At 36.6% G+C, this 13,155-nt stretch overlaps 1 protein-coding gene across 1 annotated transcript in view; it reads left to right on the forward strand.

Moving 5' to 3' along the window:
• The window catches only part of FAF1 (Fas associated factor 1), a 150,147-nt gene that overhangs the window by 67,873 nt on the left and 69,119 nt on the right, over positions 1-13,155 (forward strand). Inside the window, exon 8 of the mRNA XM_066325506.1 lies at positions 9,027-9,113. Within this exon, the coding sequence (XP_066181603.1) occupies positions 9,027-9,113 (87 nt within the window). The remainder of the gene's footprint in view (positions 1-9,026; positions 9,114-13,155) is intronic.

A 13,155-nucleotide genomic window follows, 5' to 3' on the forward strand; every position in this document is an offset into this window, starting at 1 on the left:
ACTCGTCTTCCAATTTAGATGTACCTCATGTGCTGGCCCTAGGAATAAAAAGGCTGCAAAACAAGGTTGCTCATTTCTCCTGACTTAGCAGCAGGTTTGCTGCAGCCTTTAAGTGTAAAAGTGGAGGGAAGAGAGAAGTAAAACACTGAAGTTAGAGGTTCTGGAGAGTTTCTTTATGTGAAATTACTTCCCAAGCTCTCTGCATGACTGTGGTACTTTGCTTCACAAAATTAATAGATTGAACTATTTTTCATATAATGTGTAAATTCATAAATACTTTATAGTTATTGATCATCTACAAAAATTTGGAATAGATTTTATGTTGTCTCTAGGAGCAAGAAAAATCCCAGAAGTTTATTTTATTTATTGTCTAGAGAACAAGTAAAAACAGATGAGAAAATACTGATTTTGTGATGTTCTCTCTCTTAAACCAAAATTGAGAGGCTTAGCACTTAAAATAAGGATTGCTCTGAAGCAAATGTGGTTTATGCATTTTTTAAAGACTGTAAGATTAATCACTTTCTCTTTTGAGACATAGTTGGGTGGGGAGTGGAGGAAGATGCTGTTAATCAGTGAAATGTGTTCAGGAGCGGATTTCTTGGGGTCATAATCTGAGATTTAGGGGAGGTAGGAGAGTTCCTTCTCTCATTGAACCAACGTGAAAAGAAACTTAAGTGGGAGTTTTTTGGTTGGGTTTTTGTTTCTTCCCCCTTTCCCCCTATAAGGATCTAAATGATGCTTTTTACTATGATCAAATACGGTAGGAATTGGACCTTTAACTTCCATTCTCCTTTTTCCTAGCTCCTAAAATGACCATTTGTTTTACCATTCATTGGTTTGAGTGATTACTTTTGAAACCCCTGAATATTCCCAAGTAGGGAAGTGTCCAAGGACCAATTTATGTATTTATTACGTTTGGGTTGTTGCAAACCAGTTACTTTTTAAATGAAGAGGAGGGTATTGGACTAGAAATATATTTGTCTAAGTTTTTCTTTTGTTCTGAATATGACAGCTGTGAAAATGGAACAGATCTTCTCTCCACTGCAAGAGTCACATCGACTCTCTCTTTTATTTCCAGTGATAATTCAGATCCTAGAAATAATCTTTAATGTCCTTATGACTGGGAGCCTGACTATATCCACGAGAGTCACTGTGCCAGAACTGAATGTATGCACAAGTGATGTGGACAAGGTGGGACCAAGCCCGTGTAACAGGCATGGAGATTTTTTTCTTACTTCCCAGATTTAGTTTATGTTTTACCTTTACTCAGTAGTGTCAGTATCTTCTGGTAAGCCTGAGAGATGTTAGGATGGACAGAAGGCGTATTTAATAATTGAAATTATGTTTTCATACCGATTTTGAATAGCTTGGATCAAAGTTAATGCTCTTGGCACATACTTAACTTTATGATCAGTAAGTATCAAGGTATTTGGCAATCTCTCAACCTTTCAGGACATAAAAGCAACTAGAATTTGGACCTTGGGGTAAAAATATTGGAAAGTGTATTTACCCTTCATATTGCAACTGAATGTTTTGCCAAAAGTGATCTGGTGATCTGGTAGTGGGTGCCTGAGGAGCAGTTGCCTGTTGTCTTTCCTAATGTGCAGTTAAAAGTTTCCATGGAGCAATGCTGGCTCATTCAGGTAGGTAATAAGTGTTATTTTCTCAAATGACCATTCCTACTGAATGGAATAACAAGCTAGGACTTCAAAATGTATCTTTTCTGTGTCAGTGCATGTCAGACAGTCAAACAAGCAAACTTCAGGTATTATCAGCAGTTTTATTTTGTTGAAGTGTTTAAGGCGTTTTCAAATAAATTTGTAAAATTGTTTTGGCAGTATGTCTTTGTTGTTTGATCTCTTTTAACCCTAATCACATCTTCTTTTCAATCTCTAATGTCGCAGCTAGCTCACACACTTAATTCTTTCATATCCCATTTCAACCTCATGCTTCTGTGCTGCTAAAATGATTTTTTTTTTCAAATACTCATGTCTCTTGCCCCAATTTCTTAAAAATGTGTTTTCCCTTCTCCTTCTATAGGAATTTGTTTCTTCTTTTAACCTTCTATTAAAAAAATCAAAGGGTCATGCAGTTTAAAGTTCAGAGAGGATTATCACAATTAGGTCTCCTAGGCACTACAAGCAATGAATAGTAATAAAAATGTGAGCTGAACCTTTGCACAGTGCAGGCCATATAGCAGCATCCAGAACTTAGCCTTCTACTAAGTAGGAAAACTTAGTCAATGGAGACCCGAATATTTTCAGAGATACTAAAAGCAAAAATAGTCATTTACAGGAAGAGATGTGAAATAAAAAATTAATTAGAAAATGTATTTTAGTAAAACACACAGTGGAGGTCCTGTTCATTTTATAGAAGTGCTGAATCATGACTGACTTTTGGCTGACAGGCTTGGGCAGGTGGGGTTTTCTTCTGCATTCAGTATAGATTTTAAATATTTACATTGGAAGTGTATTTTTTTCCTTTAGATTACAACAGAATGAATTGAATATGTGTAAATGTAAATAGCATAGTGAGTCTTCCTTAGAGAGTCTCAGTGGTATAAAATTTGCAAGAAGCAGATGCTGTTATTTAAAAATAGCCCAGTCCTGACATCTTAATTCATTAACTGGAAGCATTCTGTAATTTAAGCTTCACTCAACTGCTAGAAGGAGAGGCAGGTTATCATTTGATGTCTTTAGAATTGCATTATTATTTCTAAAGTAAAACTTAAACTAAAATGAAAATTTGATTATTATAAATAGTCTTTTTATTTTTAATGTTTTAATATAGTTTATTGTATTATGTATTGGGAATATAAGAACATAGGCAAAATTGTGAGTGGGGCAGACTTAGAACCTTACTCTTAAATGAGTCTTGGGTAAAGTAACCTGAGAGTTCTGGTTTGGGTGTCAGTGGTGGCTCACACAGTCCACCACATTACATATGTGAATATGTTCTACCTGTGTGTAGCTGGCTAAAAATTACTTTTAAAGTTAAGAAATTCAGTTTCTCCTTTGGCTTGTGATATCCTTTCCCTGATAAAATGCAAAATCCTTTTTCTCTGCAATGACAATGTTTTAAATAGGGATTACTTGTTTTGCTTTGTCATTTTCCCTCCTAACTTCTTCAGTTTGTATCTTGTGTTTTTCTGTTACTGTGGGCCAGATCTATTGCAATGGGCTGTGGCAGAGGTGCTGATTCAGAAATTCCATTTCTAGTTTTGCGTCTCTGTATTTTTAATAATTCCTGTTAGTCCACAATTAACTGAAATCACCCTTTTATCTAACCAGTCCTTTTGCTCAGTGATGTTGATAACATCATTATCTTTTCAAATTCATCATAATATCACCTATGATGCTTCTTTGTGCTTAGAAACTTGGTTGATTCTTCCCCTGCTTCCCTTCTCTTCCTGCCGGATTCCCACTGCTCTTTGCTACCTGTTGGAATTTTGCCTGGCAGAGATATTAAAGACTTTCATCTGTAATCTTTAAGCCTAGCACTTTAGCTGGATTTACCTCCTTCCTTTGCATCTTTCTTCACCAAAATGCTTCTGCTTACTTTGGAGTTCTTCCTGGCACTGCCCCATCCGTATTATTGCTGTCCCCTAAAAATTTTGGTTACTTGCCTTGACTTCTTCTGTTCCAATGTCAAAGTCAAGGTTTCAGCTGTACCATCAGTGCCCCATAAACCTTGGACTGTCTGCATCTGATCTCATTTCCCTGCGTCCCCCAACTCACATTCCACATTCCTCACAGTCCTCTGACTTTATTGCTCCTTTTGTCTGCCTTTCATGCACTCATTTTTGCACTGTCTTTCATGCTGCCTATGTGCCTGGAACAGTCTTTAGCATCTCAGCCAATTTACAGCTTTGCATAAATTATATTTAATAATAAGACTAACAAAAGTTCATTATGTACATTATTTCACTTAACTTTGTACCTGCATGAGCGGAAAACTGCCTGAGGGAAACTACTGTTAAACTTCGTTGTGATTTGTTGTGATTCAAAGATACAGATTCAGGCATGACAGTTCCTCGATGATTCAGCATAAATTTATTTTTTTTTAATAATTTAGCAAGTGTTAGTTCTTTGTTTTTGGAGAGTAGGTTTCAGGTTTTAATAATTCAGAGATGAGCAAACGGCTACTTATTCCTGCTAAGTGCAATCACCAGAAGGTCGTTGTCGACACAGTACCTGGTACAGACTTTTTGCCCTGTGATACATTTTGCTTCACTTTATCCTTACTAATATGAATGTGGCAGGACTTTGAATGTTGGATTAGCTTCATATCTGCAAACAAAGTGTTTCTTTTGTGTTTAACCTTACTTTCAAAGCAGCGTGTTCATGTGTTTAAAGAAGCCAGTGGAAGATAGGAAGGTAACACTCTGCCTCTATCTGGGAAGTTTCCTGAGTGTGTTGGCTACTTTGATATATGGGCTTTTCTTAAAATATTAGAAGTTGTTTAATATTTTAACTCCCTTTTAAAACAAGTGGAAATTAGCTGAAGGTAAAACTTCACATGGTTTTCCAGCATCAATGTATAATTGCAAGGCAGTGCATTATGCAGGAATTATACATCATTTTCCAAGTAAGACTGCATCTGAAATATAGGGGCTACTTTTTTCTTATTTAAATGATTGTATTGATACTGTTTACAGCTGAGTTGTGAAACCAAATAGATGTGCCTTTAATTTGTTTTTAAATGATCTCTTATATTCTGGAGATGATAATCTGAGGGGTGGCTGCCATAGTAATGTGCCAGTCACCATGGCATCTGAACATAAAGCCATTCTGGGCTGCACAAAGACAATGCCACCAATTCGTATTTCAAACTGATCAAAAGTGCGAGACCAAGAAGTTTGCCAATAAATGTGGCTCAGTGGATGGCACTGCAATTTAGAGATTGCTTTGCACAATAAAGATTTCAGTCCACCAATTCAACGCCAAGTGAATTTATAAGTAAAATCCTTAACACAGACTTTGCCCATTTATTGTGTTAATGTTTTTCATTTGTGTGAAGAGTGTGGCTGTGATTTTATTGGCCCTGTGAAGAAGCAGTTCACAGTTCTGCTTTACATGAATCTTTAGTACTTTTTCCTCCTCATGGAGTTTTTCAGTTTAAACTGAAATTAAGTCAGTTGGTGAGGAAAGGGGGTTTTCTATATTTAATCGGTAAATATTCTAATTTCTCAAACATTTTACAGACTGCTTTCGTAATAGTGTTCTAATTATCAAAGAAACCAAAAATCAAATCATTATTTAAAAAGCAAGCTTATTTTATCTTCAATAATTGATTGTGGCTTGTTGTTTGAAAGAGGACTGCTTTGGCATGAATTCCAAATCCAGTTATGATCTTAGCTCAAGCAGTTTGTTTAATCAAACATTACTCTAATCAGTCTTACATGGTCCCCTACCCAAGCCAGGCCTGCCTGTAACAACTGGTTTATTCTGCGACGAGTTGCTCAACAGATGTCATTCTGGTAGAATAATGCAGCAGAATACTTGTGCCTTGGCTAAAATTACTTCAACTTTGATCACTTTTGTCCAGCACATCAGTCTGGCATTGTGCTTTATACCAACATAACACTTTACCCCGAGCATGCCTTTCAAGCTTAGAATAGCAGAGGAATGTTATTGAATTCAGTGCAGTTACAGATGAGTTAATGAAAGAAGGGAAATACTGTTTTTTTCATAATGCCTTTCTGTTGTGCTTTGGAATTAAAAGGGAATTTGAGGAATGTGACTTCCGAGTTATTTATTTTTACTTCTGAAGGCTTTCTGAAAACAATATTATGTAGTCCTATTGATCCCGTGTTTCTGTAAATAAGTTTCACTTGTTATTTAAAAAGAGCGCACTTCAGAGTGTTATATTGTGAAAATAATGTTATTTCTGGTGTGTAGCTGGAAAATAAATATTTCACAGGGACAGTTTATCCTGGTTTTTAATGCAAGAAAACTAAACCAGCCAGAACTGTGTTCTCATGATCACACTCAGATCAGGATTGTTACATTTTGGGTTGTTGTGGGGTCAGCATGAAGTAACATTTCTTTAAAAAGCTATCAAGGACTCTATGAGGAAGCACTAAAATGAAGTCCACTTGAGTTTCTAATAGATACTTCGTTATTCCCTGTCTTAAAGAGTCCTTCTTGTTTAAAATTTTTTTAGTTAAAATATATTTGTATTTTTTTTTAATTAAAGCATCATTACCAGGTCATTCTCCCTGCAAAATCTCCTGAACAAAACCAATATTAACATAAAGGCTATCGTGTGTACGTGTAATTTACCAGCTTTAGGGAAAAATTGAGAGATATCTTAATGATTCTAAGACATACAGTGAATGCAAAGCTGAGCTGAAAATCCAAGCTCAGCTTGTTATAATACTGAAATGTCCAGGTAAGAAACCTACATGGTCTAACTTTCATTTTTCAGTGAGATACAGACTCGAGAATTGGAAGTATTGTATCTTACTCTTGGAGAATAAGTTGAAGCTCTTCTTTCCCACTGACCTGTGCAGAATTTTTATATTCAGAAAGCTTTAAACTGATAGCATTGAAATTATTACCTATGTATTAAATCTGTCCAGAAATGTGAGATGGTGCTTCACAGTTTTTCCTAAGGGGCACTTTATTAGTGTGAAATTACTGCTAGTACTAAAAATAATGAGAAAGAGCAACAATAATTGAGGGGAAGATCTGAAAACAGAGTAAGAGCACTGTACTTTGTGTTGGACTCAATATGCCCTGAGTTTTCTCAGTTGTGGGTATTTGCTGACAACCTCATGACTGTGCCATTACGAAGAATGTGGCTCAAATCAACATTTGTGAGGAAGACTCCGTGTGGAAATCCCTGCCTTGTCCTTCACCCTCCTTAGGATCTTTACAATGATTAGAACAATTGTTTGACTCCTTAATGTCTGCACATGTATTCTTCATCCATTTCTTGTTGTGCTGAATTTAAAAGAAAGGAACCACGGAGCATTTGTCTCTAAAGATGATCCAGGGAAAGAGTTTTGGTGCTATTTCATTATGCGAAAATACTTTTAGATTAAAATCTAGTGCCAGATGTTTCATATACGTCCTGTACTAAAAATAAATGGCACATTTTAGAGGAAGCATATGTACTTCCCATATGCTTATATTACTTGACCATGGAGTCAAACCTTCAGTGCTGAAGATCTGTCAAGTACTGATTAATAGGTAGGATCAAATGATATAAAATGCCTCTCTTACTGTATTATCTTCCTAAGAATGGTAGTTTAGAATCGTCTTTCATTCAGTCCTCAAATATGAAACCGTTGTCTGAATGGATTCTGTTAGCATTTACCATTTTGGCAAATTTCAGCTTTCTTTCTGATTATTGCAAACTATTTTTCTGTTCAGGAAAAGTTGTTAGCTGAGGGCAAGTGCACTAGACTGCAGGCGAGGTGTTAGCTCAAAGATCTTTTCCTACTGACAGCTATAATATAAAAAAATTAATTTTTTTTCAGTTCATGGAACTTTTAGCAATTCTCATAGCACAAGTTAGAACACAATTAATTGCTGTTTGTTTCCTGTTGACAAGTAAACAAGTGAAAATCTAAAGAAGGCATCAAAGGACAGTTTTTGGAGTAGCCTTGTCATTTCCTTTAAGTCAGATATTATCCATCTGCCCTAATATCTTTTGTTTTAATGGGTTCTCGTGTTTGTTAGTGTTGGACTGTGCAGCCCACTCAGAGATGAGAGCAGAATGCAGAACTTGTGACTTGCTCAGATGTTTTGCCTAAAGAATGGTCATAAAAAAATATTATTTAAAAGTATCAGACCTTATTTTTGTCTCTTTGCGAATGTTTTTCTGGATGCAGTATGGATTGTTGGGATCTGTCTAGACCTTGGAAGATGTGGGAGAGTCTTGTATTTCTCATGTAGCAGTTTTATGAAGGGCAAAAAAAACCCAAAAAACAAGTTGGATGGGGCTCTGAGCAACCTGGTGTAGTGGAAGGTGTCTCTGCCCAGGGCAGAGGGTTGGAATGAGATGATTTTTAAGGTTCTTTCCAACCCAGACCATTCTGTGATTCCTGTGAAAAGCCACTGTGGCACACTGGAGCATTTTATTGTTCACAGTTAGGGTCCTGCTGGGCAATATTTACACCGTTTGTGCAGCTTTATGTTCGGGTGGAAGACATTCAGAATTTAAGATACCACTCTTTATCCTAAGTATCAAAATACATCTTTCTGTGATTTAAATGATTGAATGATCGTTAATCACAAAATCTCTGATAAAACTTTCCTGCTTTTCCATCTGTGGCAATGTTTTCATGGAAAGAGTTTTGTAACTCTTGTATTTTGTAATATTCTTCCTTTATTCAAAGTTTTCAACTCTTTCTTCTTTTTTCCCTCCCTTTCCTCCTTGTGTTAACCATCATGTGAGATGATTAACACTAGTAACTTCTACTTTATTAGCATGAGAAAAGAGTTGATGTAAAAATTTGTTACTTAGCATTTCGTTATTGAAGATTTGAAATGTGTTGTCTTAATTGAAAATGTGCTTATTAATTAATATTTTCGGGTTTAATATACTAACTTTTATTTTTGGGTCCCATTTTAGAAACTTATGCAAAACTCATTGTATTTCTTATTCGATATGATTTTCACCCAATATTTTCAGGTGAAAATTAACTAGCAAAACATGCAGCAGAATTTTTGTTACTACCTTCTGCTTCCTTTAACTTCTTTCATGACTTTGTAATATGTTTTACTTGGAAATTTTGTGTTAGGAATTTTTTTCCCATTTAAAATGCTGAAGTAATAACAAGTTGTTTTAAACGGTAATTTTTAGATCTTTTTTTTTTTTCTTCAGCACTTTTTCTTTTTTTCTTTAGCTGCTTTTGGCTGTGTAACCCTGCTGACCACATCTGAATCGAAGAGTCTTGAAGGAACCAGTTTTCCAATAACCAGAAAAAAATAAAAAGCTTGGGGCTGTGATGAGAATTATGCTGTTTGACTGCCTTTTTTACAGCAAGTTCTGATTTATTTGTATTTTTTTTCCAGGTGAAGCGGAATGTGTATGACCTGACCAGTATCCCTGTCCGTCACCAGCTGTGGGAAGGTTGGCCTTCTTCTGCCACAGATGACTCGGTGAGTTCCTTTGCCTCCCATCTCCTTCCTTCCTAGAAGAGGCTGATTTTATGTGGATTTTTGACTGGAATAACATTTACTGTCTCATATATGCAGTAGCTGAACATGACACACATTCAGAGTTTTGTTGTGGAAGATCCAAGTGCTCAAGGTTTGGCTGACTGAAGCTCAGGGAAATGATTCCTGGGTAGCAGATTCAGTGCCTGTTTCAGACCAAAAGCAGATGTTCTAGACTGAAGCAAAGCTGTGCAGCTTTTTGGAAGTTGAAGTCTATTGAGTGATTGAACTTCAGGCAAAAAGCCCTGATTTTTATGTATGCTCTGAGTGCACATCTAGATATTTTTCACAGTACATTGGCTCACCCAGTTCGTGCTCAGACCTCTGCCTGTCTTCAGAGCAGGAGTTATTCCTGCTGAAATCAGTGAGGAGTCACCACTGGTGACAGAATTCACTGACTCAGAGTTGCCCACAAATCCATGAAATTGTGGGACTTACCTGGAGTATCCCATTAAATATTTGACTTGCTTCCTTGCAGTGTTTTATAGCATATCTTTCAGTTTGGCTCAGGTAATTTTCTTCTGCTAGTATGTTCTCAGTGCCAGCTAGTGAGGTCTGCCTTTCTTGGGAAAAAAACCCCAACCGATCCACTAAAAAAATGCCTAATATGGTAAAATAACTATGCATTTAAGTTGTATGTAGATTTTGTGACCATTTGAGAAAAATGTAGAAAAGTAAAATATTTTATCGAACCTAAATGTCCAACAAAGTGAAAATGGATTTGGAGTTTGCTTTCTTTTATATTTCCATTATCTGCCATGCATTACTTTCCATGTCTGCTCTCTTCTTGTAAAGGGAGAATTGCTGTTTGAATATAGCTGCTCCTTTTTTTGTTCTGGGTAAAGGATTTATGTGAGTTGAAAAAAAACCCAAAAGGCAAAAGCTGTCTGAATTTCCAGTGGGCTTGTAAAATATGTGGTGGTGTTTGCAGAAACAGTATTTAAGTTTGAGTTAGGTGGGTGAATCTCAGTCCATGTATTCGAGGCCATATCTGAACCAATAGATGTAAGGCCTGAAATAACAGAATGGTGTCATGTGGTAATTACAGGCTTTGAAATGTGGATCCAGTTTAGCATTTTATTAGTTTACACTAGCCCAAAAAAGAATTGGAAACTCAACACTTCTAATCTGTTTTCCCACAGCTGTTAGGTTTTCATGTATTTTTTTCCCCTCCTTTTCTTTTGAATAGGATACCTCACATATGTTAAAACTCACGAATCTGCTTTAAGTCTGTTTCTACAAGTGACATTGTTGCAGGTGAATTTTTCCCTTTTTCATCTTTAATGAAACTGGTGGATGTTGAGTCATCTGCTCTGAAGCAGATGAGCCCTCAAAGCTCACGGCTTGAGGCTGGTGGAGCTGGAGTTTTTCAGCTGTGTAAACAGATTTGAGTGCGTTGCCAACAAAAATACAATTAATTTCTGTCTAAAATTAAAGGCCATAGCTTACTATTTATAAAGATTTAATGGCAGCAATGACTATCTATGCTCCTGTGATCTGAACTTTTTTTTTTCTCCGAATTAGAAATATTCGGTAATAATTACTTTAGTAATTAATGATGATCTCTTGTGTTCAGTGGCAAATTTTTAAGATCATTTTTTCCATCATGAGTTTTTAATTTGCTGTCTTGTAGGGTACCCCCCTGCAATTAAGGAGTTAAAGAAAGACTTGATTAAAATACTTTTTCATTTGCATGTTATGCAGCATAAGAAATACTTTGTAATACCACAGGAGGTTTTTTCAGTGCAGTTCTCGTTAACCTTTGGCTTAGCAAACAGGACAACTAAATAGACTTGGCATAATTGGATTCCTGTATCATCTTGAGTCTCTTATGAACCTGCCAGACTACAGTCTTCTGACATTATCAGGAAATTTAGTGGAGTCAATAGTAATTTAAAACATTGTTGCTTCATCTCCCTTCAGAGTTAAGATATGTTCTCTGCTTGTACTTCCTAATGGAATATGGGATACTGTATGAATTGTCAATAACTCTTTCAGATCCTTTTGCACACTTTCACCAGAGAAATGGGTATCAGAACCTCCCCGTGCAGGAGAATGTTTTCGTGCTGTGACAGTTTGATTGTGGGAAACAAGGCGCAAACAGGCCGTGCAAATCTCATTTCACCGTTCAGCAAGGATAAGTTTTGGCTTTTATTGAGTCTGAATAACTTTTATGCCACAAATTATATCTGTTCTGCTCATTAGAGCTCCAAGTAAATGTATGAGTTTTAACTCATTTTCTTTTAAATGCATTTATGTGAGTAAATCTTTAAAACATCCGAAATGTTAACTTATCTATTTTTGCACATATAGCGTCAAGTGATACAGTGAAGTCTTGAAAATAATCCTAGAAAAAAAAAATAATTTACTTAAAATACATTCACAATATGGTCTCAATTTTTATTTCAGATTCTGTAACAGTCTCAGCATTGCAGAGTTTGTAAGATGAGAGCCATGCTAGAATAATTTAGTAAAATTTCTGAAATTTATTCCATTTTTTTTTTTATGCTCTACTGGCCAAACTTCTAGACTTCCACTGGTAATTACCACTAGTGTCAAATGGAATGAGCAATTTTCAAATATTTGTTCACTGTAAAAAAAATAATCTTAGGTCAGTTGTAGGTGATGTTTTAATTACAGTTTTTACATGGTGGAAGCATTGTGATTTTATTTATATGTATGGGTGACTTTTTGAGTGTTAGTTTAACGTGTGTATGTTTGAGGTAAAACTCTTTTTCCCCCGTGAGATCCCTGGGTTTTAATTTATTTCCGTAGAATGAGTTGTTGTCTGTGATGTGTCAGTGTTTTTTTCGGTGGCATAGAACAACACCCAACAGAGGAAGGAGGGAGGTTGTTTTCTTGCTGCTTTTTTTTCCCTTGGTATTTAAACTACAGGGTTTTCTTATTAATTGGTTCATTGTTTTAAGTCATTCCAGCGCAGCAGGGACAAATCCTGCTTCCTTGTAAGTAATGACAGTGAGCTCATCAAAATGGAACATATTTCTGCATCAGAAAGGTGTAGAAATTCCAGGGTGAGGTTTGAGGAGGGGAAAGGGAAGAGAAAAGCCAGAAGATGAAGTGCCTGGTGTTGTAGCTGTGCCCTGGCACACGGATCCCATCCAGGGAGCTCAGCATCCAACCTGCTGCTGGCAATGCTCTGTTCCCAAGGCTTGACCTTGAGTCCTGCTTTCACATCAAGTGGCTCCACTTGTTCCTGCTGTGGGTGAGCCATTGGGGGTTTGCTTGGGCAGAGGTAGGTGCACACTGACCAGTTACTCAGCTGTGCTGCTGCACAGTCACATTTCAGGACAAATCTGTTGTCACTGACACGTTGAGGGTCTGCATCGTCCCTTGGGAGCACAACCACCTTTATCCCCTGTGGACAGGACCACCTTCCCTCCTGTGGTGGCTGTAGCAGATGTGTTAGACATTCTTTGGCTGAGTTTAGTAGAGAATTCTGGGCTACAGAAAAAACCCTCAAACTCTTATTGATGATTTAATTAGCATTGCTGTTATATTTAGTTATTTCACTCCTAAATACGAAGCACGGCGCCTGCACAAATAGGAATTAAGGATGCTGATAAATAAGGTTCTGGTACAAAGTGAAACCATTTATGACACTTTTTGGCTGATCTCCAGGGTTTTGAAGAGGTTGAGTATTAAGCATCTGAGTAATTAGTATTTGGGAGTATATATTTCTTTCCCTTTCCAGGTCTTAACAGTTCTTAACAGAAAGTTCATTACCACATGCTGTCATTGTGATATGAAAACAAGTTGTGAGGTTTACATTCGCTGGCTGTTTAATTGTAATGGATGCCATGTCTGCATTTACTGCATCATTTGGAGTCTTCCCTCTGGAGCTGATTGAGTAAAGAATGAATAGTCCTGACAGAGCAAGTGCCTACTAATCAGAAGTGTAAAATCTGCTATATTTAAATTAAAATACATACCTCATTAGAAAATATTCTGCTTTTTCTCCGTGTAA

Source organism: Sylvia atricapilla, chromosome 9 (genome assembly GCF_009819655.1).
Source record: "Sylvia atricapilla isolate bSylAtr1 chromosome 9, bSylAtr1.pri, whole genome shotgun sequence".
NCBI classification, from domain to species: domain Eukaryota; kingdom Metazoa; phylum Chordata; class Aves; order Passeriformes; family Sylviidae; genus Sylvia; species Sylvia atricapilla.